This window comes from Rhinichthys klamathensis, unplaced genomic scaffold, assembly GCF_029890125.1.
Source record: "Rhinichthys klamathensis goyatoka isolate OS25496 unplaced genomic scaffold, OSU_Roscu_1.1 h1tg000899l_1, whole genome shotgun sequence".
Taxonomy (NCBI): Eukaryota; Metazoa; Chordata; class Actinopteri; order Cypriniformes; family Leuciscidae; genus Rhinichthys; species Rhinichthys klamathensis.
This window is the reverse complement of record NW_026607247.1, coordinates 457,288-480,312: the sequence shown is the minus strand read 5'-3', so window position 1 is coordinate 480,312 and position 23,025 is coordinate 457,288. Positions and strand designations below refer to the sequence as shown.

The 23,025-nt window shown below is 38.5% G+C and overlaps 1 protein-coding gene across 1 annotated transcript; it reads left to right on the top strand.

Moving 5' to 3' along the window:
* The first annotated feature begins 84 nt into the window (after positions 1–84).
* Positions 85–21,973, top strand: atp6v0a2b (ATPase H+ transporting V0 subunit a2b). Its single transcript, XM_056244012.1, has 20 exons — positions 85–811; positions 1,501–1,579; positions 1,851–1,948; positions 2,414–2,551; positions 3,945–4,042; positions 7,905–8,031; positions 8,152–8,234; positions 8,559–8,652; positions 11,755–11,967; positions 12,075–12,225; positions 12,376–12,515; positions 12,711–12,868; positions 18,808–18,898; positions 19,347–19,465; positions 19,555–19,765; positions 19,857–19,976; positions 20,059–20,178; positions 20,272–20,389; positions 21,070–21,241; positions 21,402–21,973. The coding sequence occupies exons 1-20, from the start codon at positions 695–697 to the stop codon at positions 21,502–21,504; spliced, it is 2,550 nt and encodes an 849-aa protein (XP_056099987.1). The 5' UTR covers positions 85–694; the 3' UTR covers positions 21,505–21,973.
* The last annotated feature ends 1,052 nt before the right edge of the window (positions 21,974–23,025 follow it).

Below are 23,025 nucleotides of genomic sequence, written 5' to 3'. Positions count from 1 at the left end.
AATTCGTTTAATTCCAGCGCAGCGTTTAATTTTATCTAACACAAAAAAGCCGAGACTTTTATTTTGAAGTGTAACTCAACTGTGGAAAGTAAGTGCCGAGTCTCTACTGTGACGGACCAAGAAGTTTGGCTGCATTAGAGGTTCGTGTTCGGAAAAGGCAGAAAGAAACAAGCACGAATGACTATCAACTGTTGTTAAACATTACATGATAATCTGTAAAAGACAACAGGGGGGATAACTCACCGAGATCAGATTATTGAATGAGAGGCCAAACACCTTCGACAGTAGCTTCTAGCTCGGTGCTATCTGGAACCAAGACAGCGCAAATTACAACGGAAAGTCACTTTTATTAAAAGACTCGGTGCTGTGGGATTTCAGCCGAACTTCAACCTGGGATGGACGACCTAACAGTACTGGAGCCTTGGATCTGATTCGTATAAGGACTGACAGCGGTTTTTCAGTGTTCAGATGTGGCTGTTGGGACTGGAGACGGGAGACGTGTCACTGATAAAGCGGCTGAAGTTGAAGTTAGAGCCCCAACGCTGACAGACATTTATTCATCAGCCCAGTCCAAAAGTCCAGTCAGCACATAACCCGGACCTGTAGGGTTTCTTATTCACCTTTAACTTCACTGCCTGGCGAATTTAACACTTCTTAACCCTCCCCTGGTGAGGGTAGGACGTGTTTTGTCAACATGGGTTCGTTGTTTCGGAGTGAGGAGATGTGTCTGGCCCAACTCTTTCTGCAGTCCGGATCCGCTTATGACTGTATCAGTGAACTGGGCGAACTGGGGCTGCTGGAGTTCAGAGACGTAAGTGTATAATCTTTTTGTGTGACGTGATATGAATTATGCTATTTAAAAGCAGGAACAAGTGATCAAGTCTTTAATTAGACGAACATTTCTCCATTTTTAATAAAGTAGGCTAAACGTACCTATTAAGCTCACCAAAATCTACATTGGGACATTTTTAGTGCACAGGATATTGGTTTCAGTACAAGAAGTTATGTTAAAATAAAATATTAATCTTTCACACAATAATATTTGATTTAATTTTAAATGACAAATGCATTTCAATGAAGTTTAATTATGTACAATACATAATTAAATACAAAAAGTCTGGCTGTGCTTAATGGGTACATTTGTGTACCTTTTAGGCACACCCCTGTTGCCAATAAGCTCACAACATGTTTTATTAAAAATTCTTGTTTATTTCCAACAACCTTTTTAAAGAATAAGGCACAAAGTCAATCACAAAAAAACAGAACACTAAAATCAAGCACCAGATCTAAAAGATGTATAAATGTTTAGCACACTTTAGTTTGCACAATTTTATTATCTCTTATTAAGTCATTAACAAAGAATCTTTATACAGTGTTTAACTCTGTGTAAAATAAATTCAAATAGTTAGAATAGAAATGTCATGACACATTCATTTCCATATTTTAACTTATTATTTTAATGTACATGATTTTCTAATCTGATGTTTTTATTTGTTTCAGCTCAACCCAAGTGTGAACTCTTTTCAGCGCAAGTTTGTCAATGAAATCAAGAAATGTGAAGAGATGGAGAGGATTCTAGGTGAACGCTTTGCTGTTCAATTCTTACTCTAATAAGGCCAAGGGCATAGTTAAAAAAAATCATGTTACAGTATTTCAGTAAAATGATAGATCTGTTAAAGGGTTTCAATACTTTCTGAACACATGAACGTTAAACCTAAGATATACAAATTAGGTTATTCACATTGCATTCAGGTGAGTTTATTCAGTAAGGTGTTTCATTTTTATATGTTGTGATGGCACTTGATCAATGCTCAGAAACATAATGAACTCAAAGTGGACTTGTGTAACAGGATATCTTCTGAGGGAAATTAAAAAAGAAGACATCCCACTGCCAGAAGGCGAGGTGAACCCAGCTGCACCATTACCCAAACATGTGATGGTCATAATGGTGAGATCTGTTCAACACGGTTCATTTGTTTAGCTCTTGTGTTATTAGTTGACCTTTCAAATTTCTTTTTTTTTTTTTTCCGGTCTGTACTCTCACTGGCAGTTGCCTAGTTAAACCTGCTTTAAATATAATTTATATAATTCTTATTCTGTTTTCTGTCTTTTCATAGCTGAGCTATTTACTTTTGTTATAAAGATAACTTTTAAGAACATTTAAAAACTCCCCTTATTTTACATTGATAGAATATTTGGCATTAGCCCTTTCTTAAATCTAAATGCATATCCATCGTCTTGTCCTTATTTAATTAATTTATTGCCTGTATTTGACATTAATGTCAATCAATCAGTTGAAGTCTGTTTTGCAGTGCCCTACTAGATCTCTTTCAGGAACACTTTCCTCAATGCCTGTGCAGTGATATGAATGCTGATATTTAGTTATGACTGAGGCCTTTGTGCTTTGTTTTAGGAGCAACTTCAGAGACTGGAACTAGAGTTGAGTGAGGTCACCAGGAACAAGGAGAAACTTCAGAAGAACCTTCTAGAACTGACTGAGTACACGCATATGCTGCGCATCACACGCAACTTTGTGCACCACAGTGTAGAGGTAGGACATGTGATTCCCTGTCACAAGTTTTGAGCTTAATTAAAAAAGACGTCTGACTGGTGGAAGAATTTACCATATCTTCATATGAATCAAAGTTTTAAAAAAATCTTAGTTCAGTCTTGTCTGCATTTTGTCTTTTGTTTCTCTGTGTCTTTTGATGTTTTTGATACATGACCATGTTCGACCTCTTTCGTGTAATTGAAAGGAATTTATCTCTAGAGAGCAGGATTGTGGGTTTCATGCAGGTGATTTGGAGTCACCTGATTTTCACTGACTGCCAGAACTTGTAATTCTTGACCTCTTCTTTTTGATTCTGGAGGCTATAATGGGCCTAGGGCTGGCCAATATGGCAAAAAAAAAAAAATATATATATATATATATATATATATATATAATATACAAAAATAATATTTGCCTGAATGATGATATACGGTATATATCTTGGTATTTTCTACTTTTTTTTTTCTATTTGGATTTAAAAAAAAACTGTAATTATTTAAACACAAAAGTTATTTCACATTCTGCCCAATGTTGTCATACAAACAATGTTCATATTAAAGGCTATGAAAACAAATAAAGTGAATGTAACCATGTATGCTATGCTATATATTGTATGCAAAACTCAAAAGAGTTCAAATCACATTGCAACGTAACATTACAATCTAAAAACAAAATAATGTTTTTTAAAGCAGAAGGTAATTTCACTAAACTAAAAATGAAAATAAATTTGATTACCCCATTAACTATAGTCACTTTACAGTTTTTGCTATGATAAAAATACACTTACTTGTAGGTTTAAAATTCTACATATGGCACATTTATTGTCCAACAACAAATATTTTAGCAAAATGTAGCTATATTTTAGTCATAATTATTGCATCCTATTCTGTTCCGCTTCATCTGTTTGGCGCACATGCGCGTGACTGCGCTCGTTCATTGTGTGAAGTTTCAAGTGTGTGAAGTTTAGCGGAGACTCACTTGGGGAAGGCTTGTCCACTCCCGACAGCAAAATGGAAATATTTGCATGACTTTAACAGATGAGGAATATATCTGGGAAAAGTTATGCACTAAGGACAACACCACATCTCAAAAGCATTAAACGGCACAAGTATCTGTCAGAGCATCTGATGGGGCAAGCCGCTTCAAACTATAAGTGTCAACTATATCTTAAGAGTTATTTTAAAGCCCTTAATATAACGCATATCTCATGTTTAGGACAAATTGGATTCAGATGCGCTCATAATATCACACTACTGTATTCATCGATATAAACGGTATTGCCTCATTCTATATCGTTTACAAAAAAAAGATTGATATATCGTACAAACTCAATATACCACATATGTGTTTGTGAATCTAATATCTTGCTGTGTTTCTGCTTGTGTATGATTAGAGGGAGTCGACACAGGCCCAGTATGAAGAGTTTCCGTTTCTAGAGAAAGAACCTGTGATGGACTACACCAGCATGCAGAGGCTTGGAGCCAAGCTTGGGTGAGCAGTGTTTAAAAACATAAAGTTGAAAGTATACTTCCCTTGTCTGCGTTCTGCTCAGGCTCACCAACAGTTAATGTGATGTCATTTTCATTTTCAGAACAGTCCACTGTTGCACACCTTCTGTGTGCAGCTCAATTGTTTTGTGTCTGTGTGGACAACTGCATATGTGTGAATGATTTGATCGCTTGAAAAGAAAGGTCCTCTGCACTCGCAGTCAATGTTGTATAGTTTAAAAGGCTTGCTCGCTCAACTGTATGTGAACAGAGTGAAATGCAGGAAACGGCGTATACCCGGGCATTAAAGGGATAGTTCACCCAAAAATGAAAAATCTGGTCGGCACCTATAGCCTCGTGGTCAGCGCGCCGATATGTATTAAAATCTGTCATTAATTACTCACCCTCATTCCAAACCCATAAGACTTTAGTTCATCTTCGGAAGACAAAGGAAGATCTTTTTAATGAAATGTGAGAGATTTCTCTCCCTCCATTGACAACTACGCAACTACCACTTTGACGCTTTAAATAGTTCACAAAGAGATTGTAAAACTAATCCAAATTAATTGAGCGGTTTATTCCAAATTTTCTGAAGAGACACGATTGCTTTATATGGTGAATAGATTGAATTTAGGCTTTTATTCACATATAACCAGGGTTTGAAATTAACACCCAAAAAAATCAACTGTGGCAGGGTATCGCTTTCAAACGCTTAGCCAATTTGGCGTGTTACTTATTAATTATTTGTTTATTCACTTTACTGGGGAAGTTTGTGTAAGTGTAAGATTTAGCGCAAATACTCAACTCGTGAGTCATCGTGATCTATTAAATAACAGCGTATTGCACAGAATCCGCGTATCTGTCTGTCTTAAACATGCCGTCACTAGGCATGATTATTGTATGATTATTATATGTTTTGATTATTTTAATTTCTTCTATGTAAAGCACTTTGAATTGCCATTGTGTATGAAATGTGCTATATAAATAAACTTGCCTTGCCTTGCCTTGCCTAGGCAACAAATAACGACGCGTTTGTTCATTTGCATTGAAGCAATAGTGAAGATTAAAAAGCATATGGTTAACAGAAAAGACATTATTTTTCAACATACTAAATTGGTTTGATGTTCCTTGTACTGTATTGATCTGTCCACCTAAAACACATTTTTGGTGAAAAGCATGAGGGTGAAATAGGAAGGGAGAAGGATTTTGTTTGAATAAGAAATATATAACGTAGTTAATCTGGTTAATTTCTTTTCTTTTTTGGCTAGTAGAAGTTCTGAATGGCTGGTAACTTAAAAAATTAATAGCCAAATTGGCCTGTGAGTGAAAATGTTAATTTCAAACCCTGCATATAGCCATTCATCAGCTGACACATCAGTTGTGGTAAACGGAAGCTTAATCATGTTCGCTTGACATGTGAGAACCAATGAGGTTCATTCTCGTGTTACGCAGCCCGTTTGAGCTTCCGCAAGAACCAATGAGGTTCTTTGTCGTGTTGCGCAGCCCGTTTGAGCTTCCGCAAGAACCAATGAGGTTCGTTCTCGTGTTACGCAGCCCGTTTGAGCTTCCGCAAGAACCAATGAGGTTCGTTCTCGTGTTACGCAGCCCGTTTGAGCTTCCGCAAGAACCAATGAGGTTCTTTGTCGTGTTGCGCAGCCCATTTGAGCTTCCGCAAGAACCAATGAGGTTCGTTCTCGTGTTACGCAGCCCGTTTGAGCTTCCGCAAGAACCAATGAGGTTCATTCTCGTGTTACGCAGCCCGTGTGAGCTTCCGCAAGAACCAATGAGGTTCTTTGTCGTGCTACGCAGCCCATTTGAGCTTACGCAAGAACCAATGAGGTTCGTTCTCGTGTTACGCAGCCCGTTTGAGCTTCCGCAAGAACCAATGAGGTTCGTTCTCGTGTTACGCAGCCCGTTTGAGCTTCTGCAAGAACCAATGAGGTTCGTTCTCGTGTTACGCAGCCCGTGTGAGTTTCCGCAAGAACCAATGAGGTTCATTCTCGTGTTACGCAGCCCGTTTCAGCTTACGCAAGAACCAATGAGGTTCATTCTCGTGTTACGCAGCCCGTTTGAGCTTCCGCAAGAACCAATGAGGTTCATTCTCGTGTTACGCAGCCCGTTTGAGCTACCGCAAGAACCAATGAGGTTCATTCTCGTGTTACGCAGCCCGTTTGAGCTACCGCAAGAACCAATGAGGTTCGTTCTCGTGTTACGCAGCCCGTTTGAGCTTCCGCAAGAACCAATGAGGTTCATTCTCGTGTTACGCAGCCCGTTTGAGCTTCCGCAAGAACCAATGAGGTTCATTCTCGTGTTACGCAGCCCGTTTGAGCTTCCGCAAGAACCAATGAGGTTCATTCTCGTGTTACGCAGCCCGTTTGAGCTTCCGCAAGAACCAATGAGGTTCTTTGTCGTGTTACGCAGCCCGTTTGAGCTTCCGCAAGAACCAATGAGGTTCATTCTCGTGTTACGCAGCCCGTTTGAGCTTCCGCAAGAACCAATGAGGTTCGTTCTCGTGTTACGCAGCCCGTTTGAGCTTCTGCAAGAACCAATGAGGTTCATTCTCGTGTTACGCAGCCCGTTTGAGCTACCGCAAGAACCAATGAGGTTCATTCTCGTGTTACGCAGCCCGTTTGAGCTTCCGCAAGAACCAATGAGGTTCATTCTCGTGTTACGCAGCCCGTTTGAGCTTCCGCAAGAACCAATGAGGTTCGTTCTCGTGTTACGCAGCCCGTTTGAGCTTCTGCAAGAACCAATGAGGTTCATTCTCGTGTTACGCAGCCCGTTTGAGCTTCCGCAAGAACCAATGAGGTTCGTTCTCGTGTTACGCAGCCCGTTTCAGCTTCCGCAGGAACAAATGAGGTTCATTCTCGTGTTACGCAGCCCGTTTGAGCTTCCGCAAGAACAAATGAGGTTCTTTGTTGTGTTACGCAGCCCGTTTGAGCTTCCGCAAGAACCAATGAGGTTCGTTCTCGTGTTACGCAGCCCGTTTCAGCTTCCGCAGGAACAAATGAGGTTCATTCTCGTGTTACGCAGCCCGTTTGAGCTTCCGCAAGAACAAATGAGGTTCTTTGTTGTGTTACGCAGCCCGTTTGAGCTTCCGCAAGAACCAATGAGGTTCGTTCTCGTGTTACGCAGCCCGTTTCAGCTTCCGCAGGAACAAATGAGGTTCATTCTCGTGTTACGCAGCCCGTTTGAGCTTCCGCAAGAACAAATGAGGTTCTTTGTTGTGTTACGCAGCCCGTTTGAGCTTCCGCAAGAACCAATGAGGTTCGTTCTCGTGTTACGCAGCCCGTTTCAGTTTCCGCAGGAACAAATGAGGTTCATTCTCGTGTTACGCAGCCCGTTTGAGCTTCCGCAAGAACAAATGAGGTTTGTGCTCGCACGTTCGGTTGAGCTTCGGTTTATGTTCGCTCGCTGATCAATGTTTAAATGTGAATAAAAGCCTAAATTTAATCTGTTTATCATATAAAGCGATTGAGTCTCTTCAGAAAATTTTGACTAAGCCGCTCAAATCATTAATTCATTTTACGATGTCTTTATGAACTTTATGAACAAAGTGGTAGTTGCATAGACTGTCAAAGGAGGGACAGAAATCTCTCAGATTACATTAAAAACTTCTTCATTTGTGTTCTGAAGATGAACGAAATACTTACAGCTTTGGAACAACATGAGGGTGAGTAATTAATGACAGAATTGTCATGGGTGAACTAACCCTTTAATGCATTTTATATATATACATAGTATATCCTGTTTTCTGTATGGATGTTTAAAGGCATGCAAAACCTTTGGTGTTAATATCCCAAAAGTTTTCAATTCATACCACTGTTGTAAAGTTGAGCTCGTAATCCTCTGTCCCTGCTGGTCAGGTTCATTTCTGGGCTCATCCAGAGCGTAAAAATCGAGGCATTTGAGCGAATGCTTTGGAGAGTGTGTAAGGGCTACACCATCCTCAGCTACTCTGAAGTAGACGAGCTTCTGGGTGACCCTGATTCGGTGAGACCAGTTGACATTTGTTTATAACATCAAATCTTTTTGGTAACACAAATGCATGCTTGCTTCAGTTTATAGCTATCAGGTTTTTTGTGATGGTCTGTTCTCTGTCTGGTTTGTCAGGGGGAGCCAACCAGGAATGTGGTCTTCCTTATCTCCTACTGGGGAGATCAGATTGGACAGAAAGTTAAGAAGATATGTGACTGGTAACTTGGTTTTTAAATTAAATTAATATATTCTACTTTTACTTAGTGATTCTGTTAATCAGTCTGGTTTAAAGAACTTTATTTGTTGAGCTACCATATATCTGCTGCATTTAACCACGACACACTAACTGATTGCGCCACTGAGACAGACAGGGAGCTGCTGCTGTTTATAAAGATTTATAAGTCTTGTTCCCTGTTACATTTAGGGGAAGCTTCATGACTTTCATTTCTTAAATTTATTTGAATTCTTTCTGAGTATTTTTATTCTTTTATAGAAAGTGGAAGTGCTGTAGTTTTAAAAAGATTGTTTTTTTGTTTCCATAGTTACCACTGTCACCTGTACCCGTACCCCAACAGTAACGAGGAGAGAACAGATGTGGTGGAGGGGCTTCGCACACGTATTCAGGACTTGCACACGGTGAGTCAGGATGAGCTTGTCTTCTCACTTGTTAAAGTTTATGAGACACACATTTTGTGTGGAACACGAATGAAGAGTGTAAGTGTGATCTCACTAGTCATTTACTGGCTGGTCTTTCTTTTTTCCCTTTTTGAACAAAGACTTGAAAATGGTTGTAATTCGTGAATGCTTTGGAGTACAGACTCTTTTTGGTCTCTTTTTAAAGAAGACCCTCAGCACGTTTAAGTGAATGCACTTAAAAAAATGAAAGTGTAAAAAGAGTTATGGACTTTACAGTAAAACAAATGGACTGTACTAAACATTTTTTATTTTATAAAAAATATACATATTACAAAATAATTTTTACTCTAAAATGGCTATAAAATCAAAGCCATATGTCTAACCAAGTTGTGTTCCAAATTTGAAGTTGAGATCACAAAAATTGAAGTTCCTATGAGATTTTGTTTAGGCGCTATACCAAATATAGCCAATGGGTGACACCCGCAATCCATTGAATTTTTTAATGTATTCTTAATAAATTTTTCACAATATCACTTCTATCCAAAAACACTCGCCAAATATGGAAGATTGAGTCTCAGTCCTTTCCGACGATATGTTTTGTCAAGGTTAGAATTTTTTTTATTATAAAATAGTTAAAAACGAATTGTGTAATATGAAACCCAACATCACCCACTAGGGGAAGGAGCCCGCTAAAATTTAAAGTACAGTTTCCGTGGTAACGCAACATCCGATTTCAAAAGGTTGAATTTATGATGATTACTAAAATATGTGATTGGGGGAAAAAGGCAATAAAAGAGACTTTGGCTTAGGCAATTCAGAATGACCAAACGATGCGATGCCATTGGTCCGCTGGCTAGTCCAGTTATCCAATCATTTCCAATGTTGAGGCAAAGTCACGTGAGTTTTTTTGTTGTGCATTGAGGGATTTATTCGGTAAATGTGTTCGCATAATAGTTTATGCTCATGTCTTCTTATCGGATAAAAAATGTATCCGCCTCAATTAAGCGCATACGTTTTTTTATACACATTTAAATTCTAAAAATGCGCATCAACAGCGGATAAAATGCGAATTAACCAGCAGACCAATTACATCACACAGAATCTCAAATGTTGGTCATTCTGAAATGCCTGAGCCAAAGTCTGTCATCAGAATTATTTGGTTTAATGACCTCCCAGAACCGTCATGATTGCATTCCCAAACACCTGGCATCCAAACGCAAGATAACATGACAGCATTTATTGCGTTTCATCTGCGTGCTCTGAGACGCAAGTCATTTATAACGTAGGAAAAAAGAGCCACAGTGGCTTCCCTGATAGATGGACGGAAACATAGCTATTGAAAGTCAATGAAAATGTAGTGCAGTGGAAGGAAAAAAACAAGTTCTGTGTGAATGGCCCTTAGAATGTTACAACTAGATGCTTGGCAACAAACACGTGCCTCGTATTCAGATGCTTTAGACAGTTACTGAAACACCATGTCCGTATCAATAGTCATTTCAGTGTTTGTTGGTGTTTGGGATATTGTCAAATGGTGATGGAAAACGTGACAATGGGCTAGTTGCATATGGCCGCATGTTGGATTTCCGATCTAGTGAGTATTTGCACGACGCCAGTGCAGAGAGACGGAGAAAGCTGAAAATTAACTTTTATAGTTGTTTATAAAATCCGTTATATCACTTAAAATACAACAAAGATCTATATTACTATTACATGAGCCAATTGCATTTAAAAAGCACACATGTATGAGTCAGGTGAATGAGAGAAAATTTACTTGGACTTGCATCCAATTATGCCTACTGTAAATATACAAATATGTAAATATAACTAAATTTGAAAATAAAATATAGCAAAACATTTTGTGTAAAAACAAGGTAAGATTATACTCATCAGTTAGCATCCACTCCCAACAAGAATGCAATGGAATTTTGCAGCCTACCTGGATCAGAACAATATGTTTTGTGCTTCCCTGAGAACAGACTAATCAAATGAAGGCTTACAACTACAGGAAAAACCATGATTAGAGAGTTGCTTGCCTAAAATATCCTGTAAACATTCACTCCTTTGCCCTGTGAGACACAGACTATCATTTATCTTCATAAATACTATTTTCTCAGTTCTGTTCATATTTTCACTTGCCTACATCAACTTGCTTCATCAATATTTTCACCACATATTTTACATTTACACCCTGTTCTCTTTGCATCAACTATCTTTTTAGATAAAAACAAGGGCTGTAAAAGGGTAGTCTTAATAAATAGTTGTGATTAATTTAGATTTCTTTAACTGTAGTTAACACAAAATAAGAGTTGTGTGTATATTTTACTCGTAGTAAAATATATTGAATGTGCTGCTTATAGATACCAGACAGACAATGATTTATGCAACAGATGCTCTTTACGCATCTCACTTGCACAAAAATAATTAAATTACTAAATAATGCAGTTAGCAATAATAATGCTACCAAACAAAGTTACTAAACCATACACTTGAGTCCACATTGTATTATCATACTTATTTATAGATATATTTATATCAGGTTAGTTTCAAAGGCATTTAAGTTTGCTTGTGACTGCTCTGTAAGAGAAAGAAAGAAGATTGTGTTAGTGGCCCAGCTAAGCACATGATATTCATGAGGTCTAGGCAAGTCTCCACTAGCGAATCATGTGTATTTGATACTCTCAACACACACTGTTCCTTTCAGGTTCCTGTTCAAGTGTCATAAACAGGACAAAATATAGGAAAACCTATGAAAATGAAAAGGCTCGCCCAGTCAATCAAGAAAAGGCTGTTTCTGTGCTTAAAATGTTTCTCGATTGATTGAAGATCAGCAGGGCAAAATGCTTTTAGGTTCATCTGAGCGCACCGTTCAGAAACCAGGGCAATAAATGCCATGTGTGGCTGCTCGTGTCACGTGTCATTGACCTTCTGGAAAATACACACATCCTATAGACCTAGTTATTAATACTTCTAGAACAGCGGTTTTCTACCTGTATATATCTTTTCTCTTATAGTTATGACAAAGTTGCTTGTTTTCATCTTATTTTTAGCACATTAACACTCTTATGTTGCGTTGTTGAAATGCTTTTGGTGGTTTCTTCATAGGTTCTTTACCGCACTGAGGATTACCTGAGGCAGGTGTTGATCAAGGCCTCAGAGTCTGTGTACATTTGGGTAATCCAGGTTAAGAAAATGAAGGCCATATACCACATCCTCAACCTCTGCAGTTTCGATGTCACAAACAAGTGCCACATAGCTGAGGGGTGGTGTCCTGTAAACGATCTGCCTGCTCTTCGGAGAGCGCTAGATGATGGATCGGTAAGCAACCTGACATTATTTTAGGTGGCGCATTAATTCAAATACATCTGATTGATTTGTGTGCACATATCCTTAACTCTGCTGTGCTATTTTTGTTGTTTCATCAGAGGAAGAGTGGAGCCACAGTTCCGTCATTTGTCAATCGTATCCCAAGCAGTGACACTCCACCGACCCTCATACGCACCAACAAGTTTACCTCAGGCTTTCAGAATATAGTGGACGCTTACGGCGTGGGCAGCTACAGAGAGGTCAACCCAGGTGAGAGGGCAGCTGTTCAAAAGACAATAAGGGGACATTTTTTTTACATCCTCAATCATATATGCATGTCCCCATTTTACATGTCCTCAATTCTTCATACATATAGATGCTTAGATAAGATGTGAATGCTTTTTTTATCACACCTCACAGCTCCATATACAATCATTACCTTTCCCTTCCTGTTTGCCGTGATGTTTGGAGACCTCGGGCACGGCATCATCATGGCACTGTTTGCTCTGTGGATGGTTCTCTATGAGAATGACCGCAAACTGAAGAGAACCAGGAATGAGGTGCATTCAGCTTGCTGTTTTGACATGGCTGTATTTGCCTACAACCGAGCATTAACTTTCTTCTCTCATTCATTTAGATGTGGTTTTTAAAAAGAAAGCGAACGCTAAGACATTATTTAGCCTTAGCAATAGTTTACTGTTTATGTTTCTGTTAACTGCATTACAGTTTTATTAACATTGTATTCATTTGTTTAGATCTTGAACATTTTTTTCGAGGGCCGCTACATCATCCTGTTGATGGGCATATTTTCAGTCTACACCGGATTAATATACAATGACTGCTTCTCCAAATCACTCAACCTGTTCGGCTCGGGATGGAATGTCAGTGCCATGTTCAAACATGGAGACTGGAAGTGAGTGTTCAAAGCACAGAATACAGTGTACTGCATCCTTATATATATATATATATATATATATATATATTAGTGGTGGGCATAGATACATTTTTTTATCTAGATTAATCTCACTGTAATCTTGGAATTAATCTAGATTAAAATGGCTCATTTGAATTCTGCCGAAGGCATTCTGAATGTGTGCTACCCAAATAAATAACCTCGCAGGTAGTTTGTAAGATGGGCAGGGGCGGAGCTAGACTCTCAGTACAGTGGGGGCGGAGCTTCATCATGGGGCCCTCTGCTACCAAGTCATTTTAAAATTAAAACCGTAAAATATCTGATGAATGCATATGTAATAATGTGTCAATTGTTGAGCCAAGTAAGCTTATGTTAAATAAAACACAAAGACTTTCTCGTTCTTTTCTTTTTAATGCGCCCGATTTATATTTTCTCTCCATTTTCGTAACTATTCTCTACATTATACATTCGCACCTCACGCCACCCACTGTACTCCTGAGGCAAGTAGGCCTACCTTATACGCTGTTTTGTTTCATTTATGACTCACAAGACGAGCTACAGTTCACGCGCCGGCGCCTCCGTGTCGTGATTATCTATTGTCTGTAGGGGTGGAACGGTACATATATTCGTATCGAACCGAAACGGTACGGGCGTCACGGTTCGGTGCACGAATTTACACGGAGAATACACGGTATAAAATTAGTTAATGTAATGCGGAACTACTGTTAGATACGCGGGTTCTTTAGGGACACATAATCTGTAGCATCGGCTTAGCTCTGAACGCGCGTTCACTCAAACGTTGGCTTTATACGCGCGTCCTATTTGCTTTGGACTAGCGTCGAACTAGACGCGAATTTGACGCTCTATTCGCGTTTGGTGTGACCGTGACCGCATAATGAACAGGCTGAGAGAGAGAGAGAGAGAGAGAGAGAGAGAGAGAGAGAGAGAGAGAGAGAGAGAGAGAGAGAGAGAGAGAGAGAGAGAGAGAGAGAGAGAGAGAGAGAGAGAGAGAGAGAGAGAGAGAGAGAGAGAGAGAGAGAGAGAGAGAGAGAGAGAGAGAGAGAGAGAGAGAGAGAGAGAGAGAGAGAGAGAGAGAGAGAGAGAGAGAGAGAGAGAGAGAGAGATAGGCCTACTCCGTCATTTTGTTCATACAGATCATTAAACCTGCAAAGTGTTTACTTATATTTGTGTACACTCGCAATAAAACACAACATTGTGCTTTTGTCACACTGTAACCTACAACTGTCACCCAACCAAAATCACACACACACACTGTTTTAAAAGCAAAACATATTTATCCAACTCCATTTCAAAACAGTCTGTGCAGTGGGTCCCATCTTTTGGACATTTGTCATATTGCATTGGTTTCCATTTCTTGTCCTCGGAGCACTAATCTTACACATTCTACATTCATTAAAAAAAGAAACTTTAATGTTTTTAATGGTAGTATTATTTTATACATGCAGAAATCAATTATTTATAATTCAGATGAGAATAATGTTACATTGTCAATTCATAATGTTAATTAAAATTAAGGAAAACAAATATATTGATCTGAAATATAGCAAAATAATTTTAAATTAATAGTACAATTACCAAACATATTGCAAGGTCTTTTTGTCTTTTTATTAATTTAATTAATAAACTAATTATATAAAACTATTGTCAGTGCATAAACTGGTTCTATGCCTTTTTTAATAAAACTTATTTTAAAAATACAATGCCTTCTGCATTTTTGTTTTGCTTTTCCCTCCATTGTACCGAAATCGTACCGAACCGTGATGTCTGAACCGAGGTATGAACCGAACCGTGACTTCTGTGTACCGTTCCACCCCTAATTGTCTGCTATATTTACTTCTTATTTATTAAATCCAGGCAATTGGTTGATGAAACATTGATTAAAATTAAGATACAATTAATATAAAACGAAATTAATCTTAATGAAAGGCTTTGTGCTTTATGTTTGATGTCTCTGGGAAAGTTTTAAAGCAGTCTTTCAGTGCCGCTTTCAGAGCGGTCACGTCCGTAACGGGGAACTGTCACGTAACATTGTTTTTCCCTCATAAATGCGTACACGAAAAATACGACAAAATTAATATTTTATGTTCTGTGGATAGCCAACCCTTCTTCATCCGGTGGGTAGTATTACTTTTTGAACTTTTGCCACCTAAAAGTTCAAGTTTTTTTGTCACGTCCGTTACGGATGTGTATTTCCCTCATATTAAATATAAAACGCATAGACTGATATTTTTCTAATGTCTGGACTCCTTTATTAAGGGAGTATGGATATATATTGGTATTCGTTTCAATATATCGTTTCAATATATTGGTATTAAATGCCCCCTACAGTGCAATTCGGCTAGCTATACATCTGCACTAAAATATCAAGGTGAAAGTCATCATAGCTTGCGTAGTATAGACCCAGCTCCCAACCCAACTTTGAGAATAGATTAACGGCGATATTTTTTTTATCGGCCGATAAGAGTCTCATGTTAACGCAGCACGTTAACGCCGATAACGGCCCACCACTAATATATATATATATACTGTATATATATATATATATATATATTAGGGGTGTAACGGTTCACAAAATTCACGGTTCGGTTCGATACGATACACTTGTGTCACGGTTCGGTTCGGTACGATTCGGTACGTTTCCGATACAGCAAAAAGAAAGAAATGCCAGAGAAATTTCCTTGATTTAATCTTTTTAATTATATTTTTATTAAAACTAACATCATAAAGTATGATATTTTTTAACTTTGAGCAATGATGGAGCTATACTTGACTTTTCTTAGGAGCTTATAAAACAAAACAGCTCCTTGGACAAAATTAAATGTAATATTGTAGTAGTTATAAACAAAGGTTTATTTTAGTTCAGATTAACATTTGAGGGCAGCAATTGTATTCATAATGTCAAAATAAAACCGACGTGATGTTACTTGAAAGCATTATAGCCTACTATTCCTGCCAAATTTCCATGGTTACAGTTAGTAGTGTTACTACAGTAAACCCATGGTGAATGTGCTGATCTGTGGACACTGGATAGTTCATTCATGGCACAATGTTTCTTCCTGGTTTCCACGTCAGCGCTGTTTGATCCGTTAATAACGGAGAAATGTGAATGTTTCTCACTAGATCTCGCAGCGATGTTATTACTTCAGTGGCGAATTCAAATGCTTTGTTTACTGGATTTGGCTGTGTAGTAACAGTGCTGATGATTAAGATCGGCTCGCGCTGTATTTGTCCAAACTGATAAACGGTCCTTCAACCACACAATAACGAGTGGTTTCGTTCCGCTTACATTACATTTGCCATTTGATGTTGGGCAATGTTGTGGTCACGCACATTATGAGCGCGCTTGCCACGCGTGACGCGCCTTCATTTGAAATAACGAAATTTTGGTCGGCAGGAAAAATGGTCCAACGAACCGTTCGGTTCAAAAATGCGTACCGAAAACCGAACCGAAAGCCTCGTACCGAACGGTTCAATACGAATACGTGTATCGTTACACCCCTAATATATATATATATATATATAAAACAGTCATGGTCACAATTATTGGCACCCTTAGTAAATATGAACATAGAAGCCTGTAAAAAAAATTTGTTAATAAACATTGTTAATCCTTTTAATATTTAATTAAATTCATAAAAAATCTAACCTTTCATTGAAGTAAAACAATTGAACATGTGAGAAATCTCTTTATGAAATGTTTTTCTCCAATATCTGTTGGCCACAATTAATGGCACCCTTTTATTCAATACTTTTTGCAACCTCCTTTTGCCAAGATAACAGCTCTATAATGCCTGATTAGTTTGGAGAACACCTGACAAGAGATTAGAGTCCATTCCTCCATACAGAATCTCTCCAGATCCTTCAGATTCCCAGATCCATGTTGGTGCTTCTCTTCAGTTCACCCCACTCATTTTCAACAGGGTTCAGGTCTGGGGACTGGGATGGTCATGGCAGAAGCTTCATTTTGTGCTCAGTGACACATTTTTGTGTTGATTTTGATGTTTGATTTGGATCGCTGTCCTGATGGCTGTCAGCCATCCAACTGGGCTGGGATCCAACCCACGGCCCATAATAAGATTTCTAGCAGAAACGGTCAGGTTTAGATTTATCTGTTGGTATTTGCTAGAATCCATGATACCATGTATCTGAACAAGAAGTCCAGGACCTCCGGCAGAAAAACAGGCCCAACCGTGGACATGGGGTACTTTTTATCCCTGTTTGCACCAAACCCATCTGGTGGGTTTGCTGCCAAAAAGCTCATTTTTAGTTTCATCTGACCACAGAACCCGGTCCCTTTTAAGTTCTAGTCGTGTCTGACGACTGAATATGCTGGAGTTTGTTTTTGGATGAGAAAGGAGGATTTTTCTTGGAACCTTCCCAAACAACATGTGGTGATGTAGGGGTTGTTTTAATTTCTGACCCCAAGAATGAATGAATGAATGAATGAATGAGGCATTTATATAGCGCTTTCATATGTACTACTGTACACCCAAAGCGCTTTACAATCATATCAGGGGTTCTCTCCTCAACCAGCACCAGACTTAACTAATCTCTGCAATTCTCCATCTGTGATCCCTGGAGAGTCTTTGGCCACTCAAACTCTCCTCCTCACCTTACATTAAGACAATATAGACACATGTCCTCTTCCAGGCAGATTCATAACATCTTTAGTTTATTGAAACTTCTTAATTATTGCCCTGATGGTGGAAATGGGAATTTGTAGTGCTCTTGCTGTTGTCTTGCAGCCACTTTCTATTTTGTGAAGCTCAACAATCTTTTGCTGCAGAACTATATTCTTTTGTTTTACTCATTGTGATGGATGATTAAGGGAATTCTGTGTTTTCTCATATTTATAATGCTGTGAAACAAGTCATGGCTGGACAATTTCATGTTTCTAGTCACCCTGGTTTGCTAAAATTGTTTAAATATGAATGCGAATGTACTTAAGTATTTTACTCATAAGAATGTATAGGGGTGTCAATAATTGTGGTTATTTCATAACGTGCCAATAAGGTACCAATGGTGCCAATAATTCTGACCATGACTGTCTACACACACAGTAGGCAGTGTGCAACAAATGTTTTAAAATGTAGTATGCTAAATATCTTATCTATCTAGTAATTGTTTTAAAATGTAGGTACAACTTTCCATGATTCCACAGAGATGAAATATGGGCTTCACTAAAGCTAATTCAATTGATCAGCTACTTTTACAGCCAGTTTTTATCCTGACATCTTAATCCAAGTACACAAATAGGGGGAGGCAACAATGATTTTGAGTCTCATTATGCTGTTTTGTGCTGGATACACTACCATTCAAAATGTTGGGGTTCGTAAGATTTTTTTTTTTTTTTTTTTTTTAAAGAATTTAATAGATAATATATGTAACAAGGACACATTAAATTGCTATATTATATCCAAGAATCCTGAAAACACATGTATGTGCATATTAGAACAATTTATGAAGAATCATGTGACACTGAAGACTGGAGTAATTGCTGCCAAAAATTCAGATTTGACATCACAGGAATAAATTACATTTTAAAATATATTCAATATACTATTTTAAATTGTAATAATATTTCGCAATATTACAGTTTTTACTGTATATTTATCAAATAATTGCAGCATTGGTGAGCAAAGGAGACATCTTTCAAAAACATTCCAAAATGTTACTGACCCCAGATTTATGAATGGTAGTGTAATCCCTGCAATCATATACCTGATGAAATCAATAAATGGTAAATAAATTTGAAATTTTTACAAGACATCCATAAATGCTGACAGCTAAATTTGGAGCCTTGCGCTGGTGGAGATGATGCAGATGATGCAATGCAATTTTATTTGTAGGGAACATCAGATTTCTCGTCTACAGTATGTGGCTCTAATGTGCTCTCTTTTTCCCCCCCTCTTCCTAAGTTTGAGCACTGTCAGCTCAAATCGCTTACTTGCACTGAATCCAAACATCACAGGAGTCTTTAAAGGGCCATATCCTGTGGGAATAGACCCGGTAGGTCTCTGACTTCATTTTATTACTATGTAATCAAAACAAATGAATCAATTTGCTATCACCTATAAAAACAAGTGTAACGGAGGGTGAAAGTCTATGGTTTGTATATAGCATAGATTATATGTTTGATATTGTGTATCCACTGGGGTGGAATATCAATGTACAATATACACACAAGGCACCATACAGATTCTCACAAGTACTTACCAGTGAACGACACAGTGCTAGTTAAAATATACATAAATGACACCATAATATGAACTGAAATGCAGGAGTGCTGCAACTTAATCTAGGATATTGCCACAATGCGCGATTAGGAATGTATGCATGGCACTTTACTTAAAATCTTAATTGGTTTTCTGCGTGAATGAAAAGCTATGAGTTTATAATCTTGATGAAATGTATAATTATTTTTCATTTAATAATAGTTTATTTGCACTCTCTGTAGATCTGGAACCTGGCATCAAACCGTCTCACCTTCCTGAACTCCTATAAGATGAAGATGTCTGTGATTGTAGGAATAATCCACATGACTTTTGGAGTCGTCCTTGGCGTTTTCAATCACCTGTGGGATATTTGAAAAGCTATTTTCAATAGATCTATGTTAAATGTTGCGACTTTGATCCTTCTAATGCTAAATATGCTCTTCTGTTCAGGCACTTCAGACGGACATATAATCTGTACCTGATATTTATTCCTGAGCTTCTCTTCCTGCTGTGTCTCTTCGGCTATCTGGTCTTCATGATCGTCTATAAGTGGCTGTTTTTCACAGTCCGAGACTCTCAGACAGCTCCCAGCATCCTCATCCACTTTATCAACATGTTCCTGATGCAGGGGGACTCTAACCGACCTCTTTTCCCGGGACAGGTTAGACTCAAAGAACCAGATGTGCAGCCATTCCAATTTTACATGCTAAAAAGATCGGTTTCGTTTTATTTACTTTCCCTCTTTCCCATAGGCCGGGCTTCAAGTGTTCCTGGTGATTGTGGCCGTGTTCTCTGTGCCTGTGTTATTATTGGGAAAACCTCTCTACCTCTACTGGCAACACAAGGGCAGAGACCGCCTGAACATGTACAGGGTGAGGATCCTCTTTTTGTGCGTGTGTTCTCCAGTTAGCTGAAGCCTGTTGGCTCATGTTCTCTTTTTCTCTCTCTCTGTAGGGGTATCAGCGTGTACGACGGAACAGTGAGGAGGAGCTCTCTCTCATGCAAGTTCATGATATGGAGGAAGGCAGCAGTCTGGACAGCCACTCCTCCAGCTCTGACAGCCAATCAGAGGAGGTGAGACATTCAGAACCAACCAGTTCAGTACAGCGTTTGGTGTGAATAAACAACTTTCCCTATGAGCCTAAGAATGTTTCCTTTCTTCTACAGCTTGATTTTGCAGATCTGTTCCTCAATCAGTCCATCCACACTATAGAGTACTGTCTGGGCTGCATCTCTAACACTGCGTCTTACCTCCGCCTGTGGGCTCTCAGCCTGGCACATGCCCGTGAGTAACATATCCATAAATGACCGGTACATTTTGTGCTAAAAAAATGAAAATTTCCCCTTAAACAACTTTTGTTTTTATTAAAGAACATACATTTATTTATTACCCATGTATTACTTACCTTCATGTCGTTCCAAACTCGTAAGACATTCATTCATCTTTGGAACACAGATGAAGATCTTTTTTAATGAAATCTGAGAGCTTTCTGTCTCTCCATTGACAGCCTATGCAACTGACACTTTCAAGCCCCAGAAAGGTGGTAAAGACATCATAAATGTAATCCACGTGACTCCCTCTTTATTTACAAAATGTTTATAGCCAACTGGAGTCACGTGGATCCCTTTTGTGATCTTTCTGGGGCTTGAAAGTGTCAGTTGCATAGGCTGTCAATGGAGGGACAGAAAGCTCTCAGATTTCATTAAAAAAGATCTTCATCTATGTTCCAAAGATGAATGGATGTCTTACGAGTTTGGAACGGCATGAGGGGGAGTAATAAATGACAGAATTTTGGGTGAACTAACCATTTAAGTTAAATGGGTAGCGAACCTCTGGTCTAGACTCAAACATCCAAAATACTTACCATTTGTGACAGCCAGTCAAGTGCAAATTGGCCATAAAAATGGCTAGAATATGGTCCATTTAAAATAAAAGAATGCTAAACTTGTTTTGTTTTGATCCAGAGCTCTCTGAAGTATTGTGGGCGATGGTGATGCGGGACGGCCTACGTGTGGACACCAGTTGGGGTGTTGTGCTCCTGGTGCCTGCTTTTGGTCTGTTTGCTGTCCTCACTGTGTCCATCCTGCTGGTGATGGAGGGACTTTCAGCCTTCCTTCATGCTCTCAGACTCCACTGGTCAGTACAACACCTCAAATATACACCACTATCACCAAAACCATGTATTATTGTAGTCCATCGCGCTCAGGCGAGATTTAGACATCAGTATTCAGCAATCACATCAAAGTTAGTTGCTGAACTCAAATGATTCAATTGGAAATGAACTCTTTCTCCTCAGGGTGGAGTTTCAAAATAAGTTCTACAGCGGCGCTGGCGTCAAGTTTGTACCGTTTGCCTTCTCTCTCATGCACAGCAGCTTTGAAAACGAAGGGCTGTTATGAATTGCGGGACGCTAAAGACAAGACCTGAGCGGATCTGTGAGCTTAATTTTTAACAGATTTATATACAGTGATGTTGCACTACATGCCAAACTGGCCCAACCAAATACTCTTTCCGTATTATATATATGTTCCATATCAGCATTGGCACACTGAGCCACATCAGATGCTCTGCTGCAACCATCAACTCAAACACTGAGGTAAAGCAAAGACAAAGTCTCTGGACTGTAAATAGGACTCTTGAGTGCTTTAGATCTCTTGAATGTATTGTCAGCTCTTCACAAAAGTGCAGTTTTGGAATATCATTTTTCTACCATGTTGCCTGTTGGCTGTGCAGAGATGCTCATTTCTCCATAGCTGAGCACATTCCTTGAGTGACATTAGGATTTCATTTTCATCCTGCTTTTTTCATCCTCCAGTGTTGAAACATGATTCTGGCTCATGAAGGTCATTGATCTAGTGCTGTGAAGATCAGAGAGCTTCATAAGGCTGTGTTCGAATCAAATACTTCTGCAGATGATCTTCTTGGTGGTTGAAAAATCCCTACTTAGCCCACAGGAGGCTCTGATATGTCTAAGTGCCAAACGTGTTGAAACTATTCAAATGGGTGGTGGATTAAATTTTTCAGTTCAAGTCATTTAGAATTTATTCATTTAATGAAATACATTGTATCATCTGTGTTGCTGTTCAGGGCAAAGCTTAAAGTCCGAGAGTTGTCAGTCGTTTAATTTTAATTGTATCGTAAATGGAGATGTTTTAGTGTTTTAACCGTCATAGATCTGTTCAATTATTCTGTTCTGACTCTTCAGAACACTACAGAACAGGTTTTTTTTTATCTCAATTTAATGTGACACTTTGGTGAGCCACTGAATTCATTCCAAATTCTTTTTTTTTTTTTTATGTACTAATCATACTCATTTTGATTTCTATCTTTCATTTGAAGATTCTGTGCTTAGGTAACTTACATTCCATATTTTGCACAGAAGCTCAATATTTAACATTACACAATAAAAAAAATAAACCTGTGAAGATTGATTGATGCAATGTCTTTTGGTCTCAAAAGCTTTTCACAGTGCCATCTGAAGAGTTTCTGTTGTTTGTAAGACTTTCATTTAACATCACTTTATTTATTCCTAATTATTGAATTCATAAACGATTACTTGTAATTTAGCACTTTTTTATGTCATTCAGCACGTTAATAGTAGGACTAGTCCTTCAGTGTCCTACTAGTTTAATCTTTTGGTAGTTCTCCAGTTGATGATTCATCCAAAGCAGAAAGTACACTCTTTTTATTACCACATCTTGAACCGGTGAACCATGCGAAAAAGATTTAAGCTGATTTTACTTTGTGTTCAGAGGTCAGAGAATCTCTAGAACAGCCTAGCTGGTGATGAAAAATGTCTCTTGTGGCTCATTAGTTCCCAAAACACAGACTGAACCAGGGTTCAATTAAAAGTCTAAACTCACCATATCCCCTTCATTCATTCTGCATGATACTAAAACATTCCTAGCAAATGTATACAG

What these genes read in the sequence shown, in the direction of transcription:
- atp6v0a2b (XM_056244012.1), top strand. Translation starts at nt 695, where the DNA reads ATGGGTTCGTTGTTTCGGAGTGAGGAGATGTGTCTGGCCCAACTCTTT. An exon ending in TTGTGCACCACAGTGTAGAG is followed by an intron (nt 2,552 to 3,944) that starts GTAGGACATGTG and finishes GTGTATGATTAG; the next exon opens with AGGGAGTCGACACAGGCCCA. An exon ending in TCTCAGCCTGGCACATGCCC is followed by an intron (nt 20,390 to 21,069) that starts GTGAGTAACATA and finishes GTTTTGATCCAG; the next exon opens with AGCTCTCTGAAGTATTGTGG.